Consider the following 23,355-nt stretch of genomic DNA (forward strand, 5'->3'; position numbering starts at 1 on the left):
GCGCACTTACGAAGACAGGGGATACACGAATACCCTTACCTGGACGACTGGCTGGTGAAAGCAAACTCGTACCAGAAGTGCAAGCAGCATGCACATACAGTGACGAGCACGCTCATAAACCTGGGGTTCTCCGTCCATTGGAAGAAATCATCAATGGAGCCGTAGCAAGTGAAGATCTTCCAGGGGGCAGAGATCAACACCTTACAGGGCAAAGTGTTCTCCAGCGCGAAGAGAGCAAGGGCACTGGTCAAGGAAACTCTCCTCTACCGGAAGGGACAAGCTCGGACAGTGAGGACTGCGAGCAAGATGATGGGGATGATGGCATTGTGCATCCACCTAGTGCCGAATGTGCGGCTCCACATGAGACCCATGCAAGAATGGCTCCAGGAACAATGGTCACAGGCTTCTGGCAGTTGGGAGGATCTTGTGGTGGTGACGCACGCAGTGCAGAAGGAGATGACATGGTGGACCTTGGAGAACTTAACAAGGGGACAGCCTCTAACACACCCAACTCCGACAGGGACCATCACCATGGACGCATCCCTGAAGGGATGGGGCGCTCACATGGAGGAACTCAAAGTGAGGGGTCTATGGACGCCAGCAGATGCGACAAAGCACATCAATTACCTCGAATTAAATACAATCTTCCTTGCACTGAAAGCCTTCCAGACAAGACTTTACAGGCAAAGGGTGTTGCTACAGACAGACAACACCACGGCGATGTTCTACATCAACAAACAGGGTGGCACACAGTCAACAACGCTTTCGACGCTGGCGCAGGAGATATGGAGGTGGGCCATCCCTCTCCAGATAGACCTGCTAGCCAAACACCTACCAGGGAAGGAGAACATTCAGGAAGACTGGCTGAGCAGACAGACCTCGGCATCCCACGAGTGGGAGCTCAATGCTCAGGAGACAAGGAGGCTGTTCAACAGGTGGGGAACGCCATCAGTGGACCTGTTTGCAACACGCCAGAATGCGAAATGCCGAAACTTTGCATCCAGACAACACTAAGAAGGGTCCCATGGGAATGCCCTATGGATAGATTGGTCCGGGAAATTTGCGTACGCTTTTCCCCTGATACCACTGATACAGAGTACTGAGTAAGTGCAGAGCGAGCACCATGACCCTGATACTGGCCACCACAGTGGGTGAGGCAGACATGGTACTCGCAGATCATGGAGATGGCGCAGTGTGCACTCCACAGATTCGGCAGAAGAAAAGACCTGCTCTCCATGCAGAACGGAGAGGTGCTGCACCCAGAACCAGAGAGCATGAGCCTAGTAGCATGGCTCCTGAGGACATAGAGTTCGCACATTTGAGACTGCCAGAGAGCACCCTCAGGGTCCTTCGGGAGGCACGAAGGCCCAGCACAAGGAAGTGCTATGTCGCAAAGTGGAAAAGGTTCACGATGTGGTGCAGGAGGGAGAGACTCAACAATAAAATGAAAAAGGACTCCACGGTACTGAAGTACCTGACACACTTACTGGAGAAAAACCTCAGCTCGTCCTCCTTGAGAGTTCACCTGGCGGCTATAGTGGCATACACAAGGGGTGAGATGGGCAGAAGCTTCGTCACATCACAAGTTATAAAGAAGTTCCTGGAAGGAGCAAAAAGGATTGCACCACCCAAGCGGGTGCCACCACCGGCATGGAACTTAAACGTGGTCCTGACGGAACTCATGAAGGAGCCCTTCGAGCTGCTTCACAAGGCCTCCTTGAAGATGCTAACTATGAGAACTGCTATCATGGTTGCAATTACGTCCTTACGCAGAGTGAGCGAGCTGCAAGCGCTAACGCTAAAGGAGCCCTACTTACAAATACACAATGACAGGGTGGTGATGAGGACCGACCCACACTTCATGCCGAAGGTGGTGTCCAAGTTCCACATGAACCAGTCCATACAGATACCAAGTTTTTTCCAAAAACCAACCACTAGCGCAGAGCGAGCTCTGCACACCCTGGACTCCAGAAGGGCGGTCATGCATTACATTGAAAGGACAAAAGGACACAGGAAAACGAAACAGTTCTTTGTGTCGTTCGCCAACAGTTACATGGGCAAGGCAGTGACTAAGACCACTATTGCACGATGGATCGCACAAACAATCCAACTCTGCCACAAAAGGGCAGGAGAAGAACTGGCAGAGGGGGGCACGCGCCCACTCCACTAGAAAAAGGGGGGCTACAATAGCCTTCCTCGCCAATACACCCATACAAGACATATGCCTGGCGGCAACATGGGCTTCGGTGCACACATTCACGAAGCACTATTGCGTGGATGTTCAGATGAACAAAGAAGCACAAGTCGGACAAAGGGTGCTCCAGCATATATTCAGAAACCAGAGCTCATCTTCCACCCAGCCTCCACGGAAATGAGAAACCGCTACGAAATCTATGCACAGCATAGTGAATCCAGAAAGATTCACGCTGCAAAACGAATAGTTTCTTACCTGTCGGTGTAGTTTTGCAGCTTGAAGATCTTTCTGGATTCACTAGCGAACCCACCCACCTCCGCCAGAAAGATGAGGCTGGAGAGAGAAGAGGTGGTCAAAAAAAAAAAAAAGGAAAATAGGAGAAGTAAGAGAATATAAGGACAAGTGGTAAAGAAATTATCACCTGAATAGAACATTGCAATTGCTTCGGAAAAGAAAGAAACACGGAAAAAAGAATCCGAAGATGGCGCCCAAGAGTGGGAGCTTCCGCAGGAAGCATGCCGACGTCACCGGAAATGCACCCGAGGAGGTGTGACGCCGACGCCCACAAGGGCTATGAAAAAAAACAAAGAAAAGACTACGAATCCGGACAAGACCGCGGAATATGCACAGCATAGTGAATCCAGAAAGATCTTCAAGCTGCAAAACTACACCGACAGGTAAACTATTCGGTATTAGGCACGATCTTGAACCCTCACTGGGGCTTTCTCCCGATAGTGCAAGCTGCTGGTAATTGGGTTCCCATCTTCTAATTCCCCCTCTGAGCTTTCAGCTGTTTCAACTGTAGAGTCGTGCAAGTGAGAGGAGGGGGGGGGGGCGTTTTCTATCCCCACTAAGTGTGCTGCCTTCTTGGCCTCTCTGGCATCTCTTTTCTTTCGCCAACAAACGGCGGGCTTTGGCTTTAGCGAGACAAGAACTTTTCTTCATCTCAGGGAGGCCAGACATGACGCTTAACAAGAAAAAATGCCCAGGAGGGATTTCCACTTTAAATGACTTTCTTAGTCGACCCCTGACACTTCTCAGAATTCAATTGCTATACAGAGTAATGGGAGAAAAAAGGGGGGGGGGGGAATTTCCCCCTCCTAGCTCTTCCTTCGTTTTTAACCCTTCGTCCTTTGCCCCCTCTTACTTCCGATTCCAGTTAGTCTTGGGCTGCTGGAGTCCTCATCACCTCTGTGCAGAAGAGATCAAAAGGCTTTTGCCAGAGGCTCGTCACTTTAAAAGTCCACTTGAAAGTTTTACTGGGTTTCGTATCCTCTATATGTGCCTCCTACTGCTGCTTGCTGCCGCTGAACCGTCAATCACCTGCCATGCAGCATGTAAGCATGTGAACAAGAGGATGGCTCACCCGGCGCACTGAGCATTGCTGACCTCGTGAAAGACGGCAAAGACGGGAAGTTAAACGCCGCTGCTAGCAATTGCTGAGGGGCCGGAGTGAAGTATCACCTGGCTACGAACTGCAATTTCTAACGTGGAAGGCAATGGAACTGCCAGTGTTCTTCCAAAATCCAGTCAGTAGCTGAAAGAGCCCTACACACACTGGATGTAAAGAGCTCTGCTTTATTATGTGGACAGAACGAAATCATTTAGAAAAACAAAGCAATTATTTGTTGCTTTTTCACCACAACATAATGGAAATCAAAGTCCGGAATAGCCAGATGGATAGTTAAATGCATTCAAATTTGTTATCAAAAAGCTAAACTTACTTTAACTGTCCCCCCAAGAGCACACTCTATGCGAAAAATGGGGGCATCCATGGCTTTTCTGAGATATATTCCTCTTGTGGACATATGTAGAGCAACCACATGGACTACCATACACACTTTCACAAGACACTACTGTGTAGACGTGCAAGCAAAGCAGCAAGCTGCTGTAGGCCAGGCTGTCCTCAAAACTCTTTCAAACTGCTGCAGCTGGCACAGGTAACCACCGCTAGAGGAGATACTGCTACAGATATGAATTCAGCAGCCTACATGCCTCGAACGGAATATGCTACTTACCAGTATGCATCTGTTCTTGGCATGTAGGGCTGCTGACATTCATATCGCCCGCCCTCCTCCCCGGTGCCTGTCTCAGCTGCAGCATTATCTTTTGCATGGACATCTCTTACTCTACTATCTCCATCTCTGCCACAATGGCGAAAAACAATCTGAGGATGGAGAAGATGCCCATGCGCACTGTAGTCCAGGGGAGGAGTCACCTATCTCGTGATACTACGAAGACTCTTCCAGGACAACAAGGTGCAATCATCCAGACCCAACACTAGGCGGTGATCTATGCACAGATATGAATGTCAGCAGCCCTACATGTTTTCATCTTGCAGCACTTGCTGCGTACTTACAAAACAAGACATTTGTCACTATTTAGAGTCCCTGCAATTAAAACCTTTATGGAAGGATTAAAAAAAATCATTCCTTGTAGGTTGCGACCCTCCAGTGTGGAACCTAAATATTCTTACCAGGCTCATGGGACCCCCATTTGATCCTTTACACATGTGAACTACAGTTCCTCACATAGAAAACAGCTTTCCTAGTTGCCATTACCTCTTAAAGTAAGTGAGATTCAAGCTTTCACTATACAGGAACCATTTTTACAATTACATCGTAACAAAGTGGTCCTCAGAACAAATCCAAAATTCCTTCCTAAAGTCATCGCTCCATTTCATCTTAATCAATCAGTGGAGTTGCCAGTGTTTTTATAAAAACCTGACTGTAGCAGAAAGCGCTCTACACACCCTAGACTAGAAAAAAGCCATTCTTTATTACATTGATAGAACTAAATTCTTTCGCAAAACAATCGCAAATGATGCTGATGCCATGCTAGCATCGCTTTTGGGGACTGGCGCTAAGCCCAACTACCCTGGGCATGGCGGCATCTGTCGCTCTCCCCTGAATATTAGGATAGGCTTAAAGTCTCCCCTGCTTCCGCCTCATCAGTTCACGAGAGACCGGTAAAAGCTCCTCCGCTGCCGGTTACTGCTGTCCGTGAATGCGAAACATGGGCATGAGAGGTGAGCCAGCCTGGTGACAGGGTCTACATTTATGCCCCGTGGCTGGCACATGCGCTCTGCTCACGCGGAGGGCTGGGTAGAAGGGTAGGCAGCATATGAGCGTGTAACGAGCAAAGGAAAGCTGGGACCCCCTGCCCGGAATCCAAACACTCCAGCCGATAAAGGGGGCGCCTCCAGCCAGGCCTACTTTTTTGTAACTAAAAAACAAGGGTTTGGCTAAAGCGCAGCAAGGCCACGCCGAAATCAGTTCAAACAAAACAAGATGCCAGTACTTTTTTGGAACAGCATGAGGAAAGAGTTCTGCTGCAGCATGCTCATCTAAAACTGGCGCAAAAACAAGCGCTGCCGACAGCAGGGGGGAAGGCGCGCGCGGCAGCAGGAGGGTCGGGTTTGCGAGATTCACTTGCGGGAGTGATAATTGCTGCCATATGGCGGCGCTCGCTCCCGCAAGCGAATCTCCTGACATGCACGCGTTGCCGTTGAAGGCAATGTAATGCATGCACGTGCTTGGCTGAAAAGCCAAAGCGATCCCAAAAGGTCTCTTTGCCTATGCAGGTAGCGCATGGGCGCTGCATAGGCGAGACATAAAAAGGGAAGCTGTAAAGTGTTTTTGAGGGGGGAGGGGTTTAAACAAAATGTAAATATCCGTAAATGGTGATGCACAAATGATAAACAATCACAAACACTATTTCCACACATTATCATGTAAGTGTTATATAGTTTTATCTGTAAAACTGTTCATGTGAAAAGTTTGGAAAATGTATCGTCTGTAAATGACAGTGCTCTTCCACACAATGTGTTTGTTACTTTGAAAAATGGTCACACCTCCTGTCCACTAAAGGCAGGGGAGTCCTGAATACTACTACCAATGACTTAACAGTAAACCCTCATACGGAGTATCTGTAGGAGGCAGAGTGAAGCAAACAAAGGAAAGCCACTATTTGATTAAAAAATGGTATTTGAGTAGCCCATCCCAGCCGCACCTTGCTTTGTTAGCAAATGATATGCATCACCCTGCCTTCAGGTTTAGTCAACAATTCTGGTATGTTCCCATATTTGGCATTTGATTTAGATGCCATATAGCAAAAAAATTGCGTTGAGATTCCCTTGTTTGTTCGTTTCACCTCATCAAGCTGTTACTAGGGGGTAGATACCCTTCTGAAATGCAGAACTATGAACTAGGCTCAAATATTTATGGTTCTTAAAATACGCACCTTTCACAATTGGATTTCAAAAGGTAATCTTAACCATTTGCTTTACGCATTTTGGTTTTTCTTAATTGCTTAAATAAAACACTTGGGTTCCTCCCCATGATATCGAGTGATACTAATATTCACCGCTAATAACACACATCTTGATAATATACTGTTACCGTTTTCCATTTTATGATTGGCTCCATCATGTGTATTTTCTTATGCTGACTTTATCTGCATCTTTCCACTGCAGTGAAGTAAAAACTTATGATCCCTCCGGTGATTCAACACTGCCCTCGGTTCCAAGGAAACGCAAGTTTGAGGAAGTGGAAGCAGCAGAAGAGGAGCAACCTGTGTTTAAAGAAAAGAAAGCAAAAAAAGCAAAAATTGAAGGTGTTCCAGCTGCATATTTTCTTGTGCTAAAACTAGTTTTTTAGAGTAGTGAGTTTGGCTTCTAGAATGACTGACTAGAGACACGTAATTAACATAGACCTTTTCAAAATCTTCTGGAAGTTATTAGCTCGCAGCATGGTTGAGGGTTGAAAAGATGGACTTTTGAGCACAAGTCTTACTTTCCTGTAAATACAGCAGTGGTCCAGCCAAGTTTTGCTGAATGTTAAAAATGCATGTTTGAGCAATTACTCTCTAGGGGCATTTTCTCCAAACAACTGATGTAAGAATATCATAGGACCAAAATATTAAGAAGTAAATATCAAAACAAAAACATTGTGGCGGTAATAATTTATAGGTAACAATTGATTTTCACTATGCTAACCTTCATTTTAAAGATACATAATAGCGGGTATAAGAATAGTAAATCTATGCTTACTTTATTGCACTGACCGTCACAATAATTTGATTCTCAATATTTGTCTCCCACTGTATTTCTTTCCTCCATATTTTCACGTTACCCAATAGTCACACCTTGCAAAAACAACTTAACACAATATTTAAATACATTGATTTTTCACTACTACTGTTATAATCGTAGTTTTGACATTTTTCATTTTTAAATTCGGTTCAGATGTCAAATGTAATGTCAGCCACCTGTTCTTAAAACCATGCTTGCCAAGTACTTATACACCTATGCCGTCCGTCCTTGTACAAGTGAAAACGGTGTGTAGAGACCACCTTTTGTGAACAGCTGATGAAAGTTCCATACCTTTTGGATTTAATGTAATTGCAGAATTTGAAAATCCAAGTTGGAAAAAAAAACCCTGTTTCTGCAGGTCTAGAGTTCTGTATTTCTAAAATTTGACATTTTTTTTTCTATTTTATTCTTGAACCGTTTTTTTTTTATGGCATACGTAACCTAAAATTGTACCTACTTGCATTTGATGGCAGCCTTATTAAACTTCTTTGTTTATGGTTTTATTTTTCAACAGAGTTGCCAGAGGAAGAAGAGCCTGCTGAGGAACTGCCAGTGAAAAAGAAAAAGAAAAAAGTAAAAGTAGAGGTTGTAGAAGAGGAAGAGCCTTCCACAAGTGTAGCAATTGAGGTCAGTTAATTACTCAGTACATCAAAACAATTTTGTGTTTTTTATGCGCCTCAAAGGTTTCTTGTTGGACTGTTTTATTGTATTAGCCATTACATGTTCTTACTGAAGATTGTACCTGAGCTAGTAGCATATTTAAATCCTTTTAGTATGGGGTGTGCCTTTGTGCTATCAAGGCACAAACATTGTGACATTAGGCACCTGAAAACCATAAGGCAAAACAGCCTGTGGTTTTCAAATGTTACCTGAACTTCACAGTAGCAATATAGAAGCATATTTCATGTTACTTGTTACTTTTCATTTATATTGTGTTTATTTTGGTGCTTTCCCCTTGAAAAGGTTCTTTTATTGAAACCAGGAATTGTTTAGCGAAAAAAAGTAAAACATGGGACTTTAAGTGGCAAAGAGAAGTATTACATTTTTGCAAATGTAGAGTTTCAGAAAAAAAGCTTTTACTTTACTGAATGCTAAGATTATCATAATTTCAGTGACTCAGGCCATAGGCCATATACTAGGTTTGAGAACCCAAGCCTCCTTTTTACATTAATTATATCAAAAACACTGGACGATCTGTTAATAGATTCAGTGGTGCAAAGAAAGGCAAGGCAGAGCAGAAGAGGGCCTTATCTTGTTTGATCAGTCTGCATAAAAACTGAGATGGTGGCAAAAAGCAATCTCCGAATGGATTAAGTGCTCAATCCTCCAGAGCTAAGGCTGCTAACACTGCGCTGACACATGGATTGCCTAATCTGCAATTTGCCAGACTGCTTAATGGGTGTTGCTTCATATGTTCGGGAATCTTGTCTGAGAAAGCGCTTATTCCTTGGAGGTTGAAAGATCTCTCCAAGCTGGACTTGAAAGAACAATAACCCCCCCCCCCCCCCACCCCACTCACACACACACACATTTGTTAACTGAACACTTAAGGGTGTGTAGGGTGGTGTAATCTGCGTTGATCCCACTCACCCACTATACCCTGCAAACTTTGCTTAAAAATATAAAATCACACTTTTCCCTCAGATTTGTGACAAACTCCCTGGGCCGATGGGTATCCCCAAAAATCCTGCTACCACACTTGTGCAGTGCTGACCTTTACATAGAATTACAGCTTACACCCAGTAGTCATGGGTTGAACATTCTTACCTTTTGTTTTTAGTATTTGCTATTTGAAACTAGCACGTCCTGAAGGTCCGAAAACCAACCTGTGTAAGTATGTAGTTCGATAGTGGATGGACTCAGCAGGAGCAATACCAATCCCCTCACAAATTTGAGAACTGTACACCCAGAGGTGTCCAGAGTGGTGTAACTTTCACTGATCCCACTCAACCACAATGCCATGCAAACGTCAAAATTTGCCCAAATCGCTAAACAAATTTTTCTCACGTTTGTGTCTGCAGCTTTCAGGGCCTGTGGGTATCAACAAAATTCCTAAGACCGGTTTCCACACTTCTCCAGAAAACATTGCTTGCTACCCCTCTTGTGTGCATGTGCCTCTGCCTAATTCCCGAAATGCAAACATCCTATAACTCAGTGTGGATACGAAGGGCTAGCTGCAGAGTGTGGGACTGTGCTTACCAGGATGCCCTTGCAAAGTTCAAACCTCGGCTACAAACATGCATTTTCCTTCTATTTCTGGGAGGTAAAATTCCATACTCTGTGGTGACGACACATTTCATACAATCCAGAATTTCCACTGAAAAAGTTTATTATTGATTAGGGTGGTTGTGAGACCTAACCTAGTAAGTGTTAATATTCTGTATCTGGTCCAGGTAGGTTGCTTTTTTTTATACAGATTTTATTCAGTTATTCGTTTGAAAATTGGGCAACAGCCCTACAATGAAATGTGGGGGGGGAGGTGATTGACATCGCTGAAGTTCCAACATTTTGATCGTTTTCCAACACCTGCCAAACATGCAGGTAGTACAACTTAAACTCACAGTACTAGATCTCAAAACAAGATTATATGACATCCGAACAGAGTGAGTCATTATACAGTGCGGGATGGATCGGTCAGTGAGCATTGGGAATATGAGGTCCCTTATAAGGGTTCCGTGGGTCAGGTGGGTTACTTTTAATTTAAACCTTATTTCTGTTTGGAAAGTTGTGGCACTGAACCGTCGGGCTTAACTCCTAGGAACAAGTGTGAAGCATTTATCCGTGCCAAAACAGTCCGGTCCAACATAATTCAATAAAATAGCATATATTCACTAAGCCACTAGACACCAAAAATAAACACAAATTATTTGTTTAAAAGAGTTTTTCTCGTACCAGAAAAAGCCAACCACAGGTATCTGATGGTGCTAGTCCGGGTCAAAGTCAAAAGTTAAGGCTGACCACGATGCAGGGTAGGTGAGCTACAGGGACCAGATTTGTCCCGGTGTAGTGTTTGCTTTCTGACTTGGCCTCTTTATGGAGAAATCTTCATGTGGATTGGATGGGTTGCCAGTTGCATCAGACGGAGTGCTCTCCAGTGTTCTCAGTGAAAACCTCCACAGTGGGGCTTTAAAACTTCTCTGGGAGACGTGTTGCTTTCAATTGGAAAACCAGCAAATTGAATCCGCCAGCGATACTACTGTTTGGCGGTGGTCCCATGGTAGCCTCTGGTTGGTTTGTGAAAAAGTTTCAAAGTGACAACTTTAGCAGTTTAAATGGGGGCTGACAGTACACAAATACAGGCCAAGGGGCCAGGACCTTTTGGGCATCACTTAGTGAGTTACGCAAATTCATTTGTAATTGATCAGTTGGGCTTTCCTTTATTGCTGGATTTTTGTAGGTTTTGTGTTTCTGGAGCTTTACAAGAGACTAGCCAACTAGCTCTTGGCGATCAGTCTTCTGTCCTGGTTTCATGTAGCAGCACTTGAGCCCTTGGAGTTTCTCTCCAGAGGTAAGGCCCCAGAATCACTCCTCTGGACTTCCAGTCCTTTAGTTCAGCAGGTGCAATCTTCCCATTTTCCACAGGTCCAGCAGTCTACTGAGGAAGGTAGCCATAGGTGCCAATTTTTTGCCCGAAAATAGCTTGTAGTTATGGGAGACTCCATAACCAATAGTAATATTCCCACCGGCAAACCTACTGACTCTTGTATCCATTCCTGGGGGTTTGGCACTAAGCAGTCACACTGCATCTCTGTGCTCAAATCCAAAACGTCAAATCTTTCTTCCTTTAGCCAGAGCTCTAGACACACCCCTGAGGTGTGTATAGGACGATGAGGAACATAAAACAAAAGTTACAATTTTAAGTTATTAATAATTTGAGTGGTTGACTCCAAACTGAAGGCATATAATGTGTTCTAATGAAATCCATTGCTTTTTTATGGGGAGGCATCCTTGCTACAATGAAAGGCTTTGTAGATGTTCACTGTCAGGACGTGTAAAACTTGCATGCACAGGTCCTATATATTTTTTATACCATGCACCCTTTCCCTATGCCACTTAGGGCCTACCTTACAGATGACTTGCAGGTATTTAAAAGAAAGGTTTAAGCATAGCGAAGTGTTAATTTTGCCATGTCCAATTTGCAGTTTTAAAACTGCCCTGTTTTGCAGTGTGAATCTTTCTGGATTCACTATGCTGTGCATTATTCCGCGATCTAGTGGTTGGGTCCGGAATCTTGGTCCTGTCTGTTTTTTTCGTAGCCCAGGTGGGCGTCGACGTCCCACCTTTTGGTGTCCTTCTCGTGACGTCGGCACGCTTCGATCTCACCCTTGGGCGCCATCTTCAGATTCTTTTTTCCGCCGTTGGGTCTGCATCGTTCCACGAGTGGCTCCAGAGTTTTTGAGGAAAAGAAGACACTGATAAGCCGCTTTTGCGAGGAAAAGCCTGAAAAGACGACTCTGGATAACCACTTTGAACCGGGCTAAGAAGAAGGAGAACTTCGACGTCAGAGGGAGAATGCGCTCAGGGGGCCCCCTGAACGCGCGACATGGACAACACACCTTTTAAATTCTGCCGTAACTGCCACCACAAATACGCGCAGAAGGATCAACACCCGGTTTGCAACCTCTGCCTACCGATCAACCACGAGAGCAAGGACTGAAACGCCTGCTCAGACTTCACACCGAAGACTCTCCGGGTTCGAGAGCGACAAAGACCGGACAACTACAACATGCAGGCCACAAGTCGTCCCTTCGGGACATGGGGCTCTCGAGCGACGATGAGGATAACGTCGCAGGAGACTAAGATAGCTACACGGTTGTAGAGACTGATAACAAGACTTCTAAAAAGGTAGGAGAGTTGGCAACCCCTAAAGTCCCGAAAAGAGCCTCGACAATCTGAGGCAGACTCTCAAAAGTGGAAGTCCTCGAGGGTAGCACTGGTGCCGAAAATCTCGACGGCCGCAGCTGCCTCGAAGAACAAAATGCCCACCGGATCCTTCGAAAAGGACTACCAGGCGGCGAAGACAGGCGAAAAGCCACGGTCGTCGAAGCACGTTCCCGAAAAGGAACGTTCGGCTTCGAAAGAAGGGGCCCCGAAGATGGCTTCGGTGCGGATAAAAGACCCAAATCCCATCTCGAAGTCGAGATTTACGATGAAGAGAGCAGCGAACCTTTCAACGCCGAACAGGCTGCCGAAATGGAGAGGAAAAAAAGACTGCTTGAGGCAGAGATGGCTGCCATCCTTCAACGAAAGAAGGAGTTAGACGATAAAATGAATAGATTCAATATCCCGTCGAAGCAAAGCATGGTGGTTGTGGAAATAGAAGAGGAGGAGGACTTAGAGGCCAAGGAGCCGCCGAAAAGTCCCGGTCCCCAGGAACACCTGGATGAAGAAGCCTCATACTACGATGAGGAGGGGGAAAACTATCAGTGGACGACCCTCGGACCAGCATCTTCGGGGACACCGGACCTGGAGTGGCAGGACCTAGACACCGAGAGCCCAGAAGAGGCAGTGAACACGTACCCTGTGACGCCTTCCCCGCCAGATGACATTGAGGTGTACAATATTGTCATCAAGAACGCGGCAACAGCCTTTGGAGTAAAACTTGATGAGAAGCCGAAAGCCGACTTCCTCTTCGAGACCCTGCTCCCCACGCAGTATAGGAGCCAGTACCTCCCTATGCTTCAGAGTGTCATGGCCCAGGGGAAGGAGGCGTTCAAGGAACCAGCGACATGCAGGTCCGTCACGCCTAGGACGGAGAAGAAATATAAACACTCCGCCAAGGACCCTCCATAGGTCAGAGGATCTGTTACAGCGGACTCTATTATTGCGGCGACCGCCAGGAAAAAGGCTAATGTCCCGACTACCTCAGGGCCACCTCCAGACAAGGAAAGCACGAGGATGGACCTGACTGGGAGAAAGATAGAAAGGAACGCTGCAATGCACTGGCGCATGGCAAACTCAAACGCCCTGCGGAACAGGCACCAGTACCAGATCCAATCGGACAGCTGCTGCAGTACCTACCAGATAAGTACCAGCAAAGAGCTGCACACCTGGTGGAGGAAGAAAAGCACGTGGCAAATGCCTGCCTCAAAACTGCCTTGTATGGAGCAGACACGTCCAGCAGGCTGATTATGTTGGGAGTCACTGAGAGAAGACATGCTTGGCTCAGGATTTCGGGCTTCAAGCCAGAGGTACAGCACAACAGTCTTAGCACCCCTTTCAACGGGGAGACACTTTTTGGCGCACCAGTGGATGAAAAACTCACACAGCTGAAAAGGAAACTGCAAGGTCCATGGGGGCCTTGCAATTCAGAAGAACAAAGAGAGGTACCCAGTCACAGAGACCAAACCGAAGGGGGGGGTAACCAGCCGGGAACGTCGCACCAGGCATTCCAACTGTCACAGCATGGCGACAACCAAACACAGCAAGGGCATTAGAAACAACGCTGGCACCGACAAGAGGCCAGTCCTTTCGCGGTATAGGGAACAGACGTGGACAAAACAAAAAAGGGGGCCAACAAGCCGCCTAGAAGTGACTCAGTCACGAAATCAGTGCCCACCCGCGCAAAAGCCTCCCAGGGTGGAGCACAAAGACCGAAGCAGGGTTACGCAGAACACACATTGCAGAACATGTAACACCAGTAGGAGACGGGTTAAGTCGTTTCTTCCATGAGTGGAAGAAGATGACCACAGACAAATGGATACTCCACATCATACACTTCGGATACTGCATAGAGCTGGAAAAGACACCGCCAAAAAGGAGGGCGCAGTCAGGAAAAGAGCTAGAGCTACTTCAAAGAGAAGCGGCGGACCTCCTGGAAAAAGAGGCCATTGAGCCAGTACCATACCGAGAAAGGCACAAGGGAGTGTACTTCACATACTTCCTTGTGCCAAAGGTGGACGAAACAATGAGGCCCATCCTAGACCTAAGGTTTCTGAACAAGTTCATAAAGACACAGGAATTCAAGATGGCGTCCTTACAGGAGCGCATTCCTCAGATAAGGGACGGAAATTTCATGGCCACCATAGACCTCAAATATGCTTACCTGCACATCCCAATGAACAGGCAGCACAAAACCTACTGAGATTCACAATAAACAAAGACCACTACCAGTTCATAGCCCTGGTGTTCCTCGCAGCAGTGGTAGTGCACCTAAGACTGGAAAGGATCCATGTATACCAGTGGTTCCCAAACTGTGCGTCGCAGCACCCCAGGGCGTCGTTGGGAGTAGCCAGGGGCACCACGGCACGATGTGTGAAAGATAGCCTGTGACTGTGAAAAGGAAGCTTCTATTGTAGTTGTGAATGCTGGACAGTCTGCTGTGCATAATTGGAGGCTACTTGAAAGCACGTCGTAAACGCGAAATTCGCTCTTCGGCCAAAGTGATTACAGATTACACAGGTGGCATTTGTAACACCCCCTGCGCTGCAGGCTGCTGGGTGTTAAATAAGATTCACTTGCTGCTGCAAGTGACCCGCAGGGGGTGTTACAAATGCCACCTGTGTAACCTGTAAACACTTTCGCCCAAGAGCACAACTTCGCATTTACGACGTGCTTTCAAGATGCCTCCATTTGTGCATAGCAGACTGTCCAGCATTATTGCTGCCTGTGTTGTTCTGCGCCTCTGAGGACCCTGCACAAACTACACAGGTTGGTTGCACATTAGAATAATACAAAAAAAAGGGGGCATGAAAAACTTGTGACTGGCCAAGCCCCTGTAATTATGCTGGCTGCTGTTACCACTCTTTGTTCCTGTCCGCACCAGAATTTAAAAGACAGAAATTCCAGTGGGCAAACTCGCTTCAGCTTTGGAAATTAGCCGCATTGCAGCCTGGATTAGTTTTCCGGCCCCAGTCGGACCCTCAGCCAAGGCCAGGCACGAAGCATGTAATTATTATTGTAATAATGTAACCCAGTTTACTTTTCAGCCTCAGTGAAAGCAGTTCCCCCTTCTTCACTCGGTATATTTCTCCCTGTTAGTAACAAGAGTAAGGCCTCACAAATAAAATTAGCATTTTCAAACCTTATCTCCCATCTCACACGGAGGCGCTGTCAGGAAGAGTATAATTTTGTTACAACAAATATCTAGATGGGCCCTTATTTAGAGGAAAAAAGAATATATGGGATATGCCTGATTTAGAATTCTTTCTTCGATTTCTATTCACGCTTAAAGACTGATGGTACTTTTAATAATGGCTGTCACTTCGGATTTTTAGGTATTAATTAGCCCTGCATAGCAGAAGGAAATGCTAAAGAATTTTGTAAAATTGAAATGATGAACAGACTACTCCTAAAAAGCTCATAGAAAAACATTTCCATAATGAGGATCAGAGATTGATTTTAGATGCTCAACTCAAACTTTTCCTTGAGCAAGGGGATTCTAGTGTTACTAGAGTCCCCGATAGTGAGCGAGGGTGGGGTTAACAGTAGCATGTCTCACACAAAACAGAATATACTAATTTAAGAAAAGATGTAGTAAGTAGCTGTTTGACTTGGAAGGAGCCCTGGCAAGGAGTGATTTTCATTTCACCTGAATACTTTTCTCCTCCTGTTACCCAGTATTTTGAAACATAAAAGAAATTTTAAAAAGTACTTTACACAGACCTTGGGAATGCCCTCCAACTTCAGGATAGACTCAAGTAAGAAGCTTTTTAGGTGGCAAATAGAGGGATATGCATCAAAGCCACCTATAGAGCCAGGAAAATATCAATGCTATAAGTTGCAAATTGAAGATGAAATTCAAAATGTTGTTAAAGTAGACCGCTTGAGGTCATTTCTAGAGGACCAGTTTTTTACACTACAGACAGAGCATATGACCAGAGTGCAAGATAAAAGGGGACATACCTGGTAGAAAATGCATATCTTCAAAAAATCTTGGTGTTTCCTAAACCTCTTTTCTTATCAAAGCACTCCTACTGTGTGTGTTTAGGTGGCGCTACACTAAACAAGATTGAGAACATTTCATGATCAACTTGTAATACACCTGACAGTGACCAGAGTCTGCAGTTCATGAGTGCTCTAATTCAGTGACCGGAGTCTGCAGTCTCCTGACTGTTCTAGTTCAGTGACCAGTGTCTGCAGTCTCCTGACTGCTCTAGTTCTGTGACCTGAGTCTGAAGTTTCTGACTGCTCCAGTTCTGGATGCCCACACTCTGCAGTTCCTGACTGCTCTAGTTCTGGATGCACAGAGTCTCCAGTCCCCGACTATTCTAGTTCTGTGACCAGAGTCTACACTCACATGACTGGTCCAGCTCTTATGTCTGGACTCTTCATTATGTGTGGTTAAAAAAGGGACAAGTCATGGAAACCTATTTGTCAAATTAATATTGTATCATTTCTCACTTAACCAATAAAAGTTTTTATTAAACGACTTATCTTTTTATTTTGTTACAAATATGATTGTAATACCTTCATCCCACTTCATTTCAGGGAGAAAATTAGAAGTACTACCGAGGTCGGGCTTGTATCCTACCACCGGTAAAACAAATAAAGTGACCTGATGGGGAGCCACGACCAACTGCCAATTAGGTCAAGGAAGCCACAGGTCGAAAAAGTTTGGCATCCACTGATGTATACCCTTACCTGGACGACTGGCTAATAAAGGCAAGCTCCCACAGAACATGCAAGGAACACGCACAACGCGTGACAAATACGCTGATAGACCCGGGATTCTCCATCCGCTGGGGAAAATCCTCTATGGAACCAGAGCAAGTAAAAATCTTCCTGGGAGCACAGATCAACACCATAGAGAGCAAGGTGTTCCCCAGCGACAAGAGGACAGTGGCACTACTGAAGGAGACGCGCTTCTACCTGAAGGGGTGCGCTCTGACAGTGACGACAGCGAGTAAGTTCATGGGCATGATGGCCTTGTGCATACATTTGATACAAAACTAACGCCTCCACATGAGACCATTCCAAGAATGGCTGCAAGAGCAATGGTCACAAGCTACAGGAAGTTGGTAAGATCTAGTGGTTGTAACGCACGCAGTGCAGGAGGAGATGTCGTGGTGGAGCAAGAAGAACGTTACAGAAGGGAAGCCTCTTAACACCACCGACCCTAACGGTGACTATCACAACAGACTCATCCCAGAAGGGATGGGGGAGCACACCTGAGCAAACTTAGGGTGAGGGGTCTGTGGACTCCAGCGGATGCGGTCAAACGCATCAATTACCTGGAACTAAAGACTGTGTTCCTCGCCCTCAAAGCCTTCCAGACGAAACTGTACAACCAAAGAGTGCTGATCCAAACAGACAACACAACGACTATGTTCTACATCAACAAACAGGGAGGAACTCAATCGGCTCCACTATCAAACCTAGCACAGGAGATATGGAGATGGGCCATCCCACTGAAAATAGACCTGTTAGCCATACACCTACCAGGGAAGGACAATGTGGAAGCAAACAGACATCGGCATCCCACGAGTGGGAGCTCAATACGCAGGAAACACAAAAGCTATTCAAAAGTTGGGGAACGCCGTCAATAGACCTATTTGCAAAACACCTGAATGCAAAATGCCAAAGCTTCGCGTCCAGGCAACCAGGGGAAGGATCCCTGGGGAATGCCCTATGGATAAGTTGGTCAAAAACATTTGCCTACACTTTCCCCCCGAAACCACTGATAGAGTACTCAGCAAGTGCAAAACCAGCAGCATGACTCTGATCCTGGTGGCACCACAGTGGGCCAGGCAGACCTGGTACTCACAAATAATGGAAATGGCACACGGTGCACCCCACAAATTCGGAAAAAGAAAGGACCTACTCTCCATGCAAAACAGAGAAGTATTACACCCTGAGCCGGAGAGCCTCAGCCTAGCGGCATGGCTCCTGAAGACTTAAAGTTCGCGCACCTGAGGTTACCTGAAAGCACCCTGCGGGTACTACGAGAGGCAAGGAGACCTAGCACAAGAAGGTGCTATATGGCGAAGTGGAAAGGTTCACACTATGGTGCAGCAGGAAGAAGCTACACAAAAAGATGACCAGAGAATCAACAGTGCTGAAGTATCTTGCGCACCTGCTGAAGGAAGGACTAAGCTAGTCCTCGCTGAGAGTACACCTGGCAGCAATAGTGGCCTACACGAGGTGAAACGGGGAAGAGTTTCTTTACATCACAGATAGTAAAGAGATTCCTGGAAGGGGCGAAAAGAATCGCACCTCCTAAGAGGATGCTGCCTCCGGCATGGAACCTTAATTTAGTCCTAACAGAGCTCATGAAAGCACCTTTTGAACCCATCCATAAGGCCTCTCTTCAAATGCTAACAATGAAGACCGCTTTTTTGGTGGCAATCACCTCACTGCGCAGGGTGAGCGAACTACAGGCGCTAACACTACAAGAACCCTACATCCAGATACACAATGATAGGGTGGTGATGAGAACGGACCCACACTTTATGCCAAAGGTGGTGTCGAGGTTCCACATCAACCAGACAGTGCAAATACAAAGTTTCTTTAGGAAACCAACCACAAGCGCAGAGACTGCGCTGCACACTCGGGACGCTAGAAGGGCAGTAATGCACTACATAGAAAGAACCAAGGAACTCAGGAAGACCAATCAGTTCTTTGTGTCCTTCGCAAGCAGTTTTCTGGGTAGACCAGTAACAAAGGGAACTATCGCATGGCGGCAACATAGGCTTCAGTACACACGTTCACGAAGCACTACTGTGTGGATATACAAATGAACAAGGAAACACAAGTAGGACAAAGTGCTTCCGCCACAAACATAACAAACCGCTACAAAGTCTATGCACAGCATAGTGAATCAAAGATTCACGCTGCAAAACGAATAGTTTCTTACCTGTCGGTGTAGTTTTGCAGCTTGAAGAACTTTCTGGATTCACTAGTGAACCTACCCACCTCCGCCAGAAAGATGAGGCTAGAGGAGCAGGTGGAAAAACAAGGACACTACTAAAAACTGACACCTTGGAGGACTAAGCGGGTAAAACACTTACTTGAACATTGCCAAGGAAAACACTTACTTGAACATTGCCAAGGATTCACAAACAGAACACAATGAGAAAAAAAGTGTTTGAGGCATGTGGGCTGCTGAATTCATATCTGTGCATAGATCGCCGCCTAGTGTTGGGTCCGGATGATTGCACATTGTTGTCCTGGAAGAGTCTTCGAAGTATCACAAGATAGGTGGCTCCTCCCATGGACCACAGTGCGCATGGGCATCCTCTCCATCCTGTTTTTTTCCGCCATTGGGTTCGGATGTACTTTCTTATCTCAAGTTCGGAATCGATATAACACACTTTTTCACATGGCCAAAAGGCCTTCGGGGCGTCTGTATTGTCTTTCGTTCGGTGCCTCGTACTTGTTCCAGTTCTTCAAGCCGGACGTCGAAGGCTGCTTGCCTTTTGACACCTAAGGCCCCATCAACGAACGATCAATGGAACGGAGCCTGTACAAACGATGCCCCGTTTGCAACTCAAAATACCCTCACATCGATGTGCACCCGGTGTGCAATAAATGTCTATCCCCGGACCACAACTAGGCCAGCTGCACGGCCTGTTCTCGGTTCAGGTCGAAGACACTTCGGCTTCGACGCGCCGCGAGACAGTCGGCGCAGAAGACGGCTCCCGACCCGGAGAACATCTTCGAGGCTGAAGACGACAAGGGCGTCTGAGTAGGATCCTGAACAGTCGGATCCTGCGTCTGAGCAGAACTCTAACTATGATGAGGACTAAGAAGAATACTACGTCCATGATGAAGACGTCGTCTAGGTAGGAGACAACGCACAGGCCATCTGTGCCGTAGATGACGACTCGAGTGATGAGCAAGGCCCAACCGCAGTCGCGGGGCCCAATAATGACACTGTACTTCCAAAGGCTCAGGTCGAGGCATCACCGGAAGGCCTTAGCAAATATCTTAATCCAGATTCTATAGCCCCGCGTCAAAGCCCGGCTAAGAATATTTCTAAGGAGCCATCGTCGATAAACCATATTCAGCGGTGAAATCGAAACCAACAGACGCTACATCGAAACCGAAACTGCTCAAGACAGTCCTCGGATCGACTACTTCGGATTCATCGGATCCAGTCAAGTTGAAGAGTCATCGACCCTTCGGGGTCACAAGGGGGTATCGTCCCGAAGATCGAGGCGCTGAAGCCCATAACTACGGTCAAGCACGTCGCACTGACGCTGTCGACGTCAAAGGCTGGCCACACTAACAAGGGCCTCAAGGCTCACTCTCGATACGAAGCTTCCGGCCTCTAAACCACTGGTGGTCAAGGCCTTCGAGTCGAAGACCACAATCGCCCGAAAGAGCATGTCAAGCCGAAGCAGAAGAGCGTGCCTGCTGCGCACCAAGAGATCGAGTCGACGCAAGGCCACAAACAAGCTAGTGATAAAACAAAGTCGGTCGGATCGAATTTCGCGCCACCCTCTAAGAAGGTAGCCCGTCTCCAACACTTACGCCACCAATGAAGTACGGACTGCCCCCGACCGCACGACCTAGGGCGTTCGAGCCACTTGAGACCCTGTTACAGCACCTCCCAGATCAATATAAAGAGGCAGCTGAGATGCTCATCCAAGAAGGGAAGCTCATATCTAATGCTTCTATAAAATGCGCACTGGATGCAGCAGACACTGCGACCAGAGCAGTTATGCTAGTGTTATGCTGAGACGACATGCCTGGCTCAGAATCTCCGGTTTCAAGCCTGAAGTACAGACCACCATTCTCGATCAGACGGTAAACCCTGATCATCTATTTGGCCCAGAGGTGGACACCACCTTGGACCCTGCTAAGTCCATGGGGGCCCTGCAGTCCCAGCAGTTCTGGGGTTGTTTTTTTCGTCGCTCAAGCAATAGAGGTGTTTCCAGAGGCCAGCTCTCCCAAACACAGTACTATAAAGGCAGCACGCAGAACACTTACACGTAGCAAAGTCGGGGTGGATATCGTGGAAACAGCGCCAAAGGCAGAGGTCGTGGAAGCAAGAACTCCAGATCCTCCGCCACTACCAAACAGTGATGCCTTGTCACTGCTCCCCGACCACGCAACACCTGTCGGGGGGAGACTTCAACAGTTACTGCCAGTCTGGAAGTCCATCACCACAGACAGGTGGGTCACACAGCTTATCCAGTACGGTTATTGTCTGGAGTTAACATGCACTCCACCCAGCATACCCCCAAGACACCGTCCTATGTCCGCCGACCATTTGCACTTATTGCAGCAGGAGATACTCGTCATGCTGCAAAAAGGGTAATTGAGCTCGTGCCTGTGGACGAAAGAGGCACAAGAGTTTACTCACTGTACTTCTTGATACCAAAAAAGGACGGGTCCCTCAGACCCATACTGGACCTCAGACCCCTCAATCAGTACATTCTGTAGGAGCACTTTCACATGCTAACGCTGCAACAAGTCCTACTGTTGCTCAGTCAGGGGGATTTTCTAGCAACTTTAGATCTGAAGGATGCGTTTTTTCATATTCCGCTGCACCCGTCACACAAAAAATACCTCCAGTTCACCATCCAAAACAGGCATTACCAGTTCAAGGTTCTACCTTTCGGAGTCACCACGGCACCCCGGGTGCTTACAAAGTACCTGGCGACGGTGGCGGCGCACCTACGGAGACTAAACATTCACGTCTACCCTTATCTGGACAACTGGCTAATCCAGGCAAAGTCAGCCCAGCAGTGTGCCGCCCACATGTCCCACACCATTCACCTTCTTCACGATCAGATCATTCTGACGACTGACTCTTCTCTCCAGGGTTGGGGAGCTCATGTACTCCATTACACTGTGCAGGGACTATGGACACCACAGCAAAGGAAGATGCACATCAACGTTAGAACTGATGGCTATCTTCCTGGCAATGAAAGCATTCAAGGTACATATGTGCAACAAGGTCGTGTTCCGGACGGACAACATGACGGCCAGTGCTTAATTTGTAAAATATGAAGTGCAGGTGCTCCAATTTTTTTTAGGAGGCCCACCTACTTCCCTCGGCTCCACCCACTTTCACCAGTGACTCCTCCTGGAAGTAAGTGAGGTCAGATTCAGGAAGCGCCGGCAGTTAGTCTTGTCATCCCATTGCATACAGTCAGCATAGCTGCCAAGGTTTCAGATTGCCATGTGTGACATTTTCAAAATTTCCGTGTAATTATGAGTGACATTCAATTACAACGAGTGACACTTTCTCCCGAGCAAAATCAAGCAATGAAGACGATGGTAACATAAAAATCTGAAATGACACCCATATGAGCAACGAGAAACTCTAAGAAGCTCTTCAAACTGCTGCAGAGTGGCAGAAATGGAAGGGCACTAACCTACTGCCCTGTTGTAATTTAAAAAAAGACTTTACTTGGTATCATGTTGACAAGCTCTAAGTTAGTAAATTAAATTAGGATTCATTGGTGAAGAGTGACTGCTTCATTGTCAGAGGTGGTTAAAATGGCTGGTGATGCATCACCCTACGAGTTAGCAGGCATTGGTGTTGGCCATCTGCATGCTGGCCTCGCTGGGTTGCTAGGCTGTGTCAGATGATGCCTACTCACACACACACCCATTACAGAGTGCACAGCCTGCATTTGAGCACCCTTGCAGCCGGGGGCATGGCAGCATAGCACATACAGGATAAACCTACCACAGCACAGCAGGTGTTGCGACAGAGGAACTGCCTGCTGCGTAAACCCACCCGAGGAGACACTGCTATCGTAGGGTGAGACAGTATGTTCTGTTGGTGTCAGCTGCTGCGTTGGCTAAGATGATAACAGTGCTCAGACAGTGCACGCACGCTGGTTTAAGTTATTTTGCATTCTAGTGTTCGTTTTTGAAATTCTATGGGTTTTTAATTTGATGCAAACAAACGTGCACATAGTTACATTTCTGATATGCTACAAGCCTCTTTCTTTTCAAGCATGTGTTTCAGCTGTCAGCAGCTCTGGAGCCTCTGCAGACTATTGCTTGAACAGAGAAGCACACACGAGGATAAACTTTCATACTGCTGCAGTGAGTGGCAATCGGGCAATGTGTGGGGTGACCACTCAGACTCACGCTGGAGGGTCCTTGGTACGGCCATGTCTCCTACGCTGTAAAAGCCATGAATCACACGACTACCTCAGCAGATTCT

The 23,355-nt window shown here is 46.7% G+C and overlaps 1 protein-coding gene across 1 annotated transcript in view; it reads left to right on the forward strand.

Annotated features, from left to right (window-relative positions):
• NOP58 (NOP58 ribonucleoprotein) overlaps nt 1-23,355 on the forward strand; it is a 118,221-nt gene that overhangs the window by 89,335 nt on the left and 5,531 nt on the right. The window contains exons 13-14 of the mRNA XM_086955262.1: nt 6,669-6,808; nt 7,801-7,913. Of these exons, the coding sequence (XP_086811388.1) occupies nt 6,669-6,808; nt 7,801-7,913 (253 nt within the window). The remainder of the gene's footprint in view (nt 1-6,668; nt 6,809-7,800; nt 7,914-23,355) is intronic.

Source organism: Lissotriton vulgaris, chromosome 2_1, assembly GCF_964263255.1.
Source record: "Lissotriton vulgaris chromosome 2_1, aLisVul1.2, whole genome shotgun sequence".
Lineage (NCBI taxonomy): Eukaryota > Metazoa > Chordata > Amphibia > Caudata > Salamandridae > Lissotriton > Lissotriton vulgaris.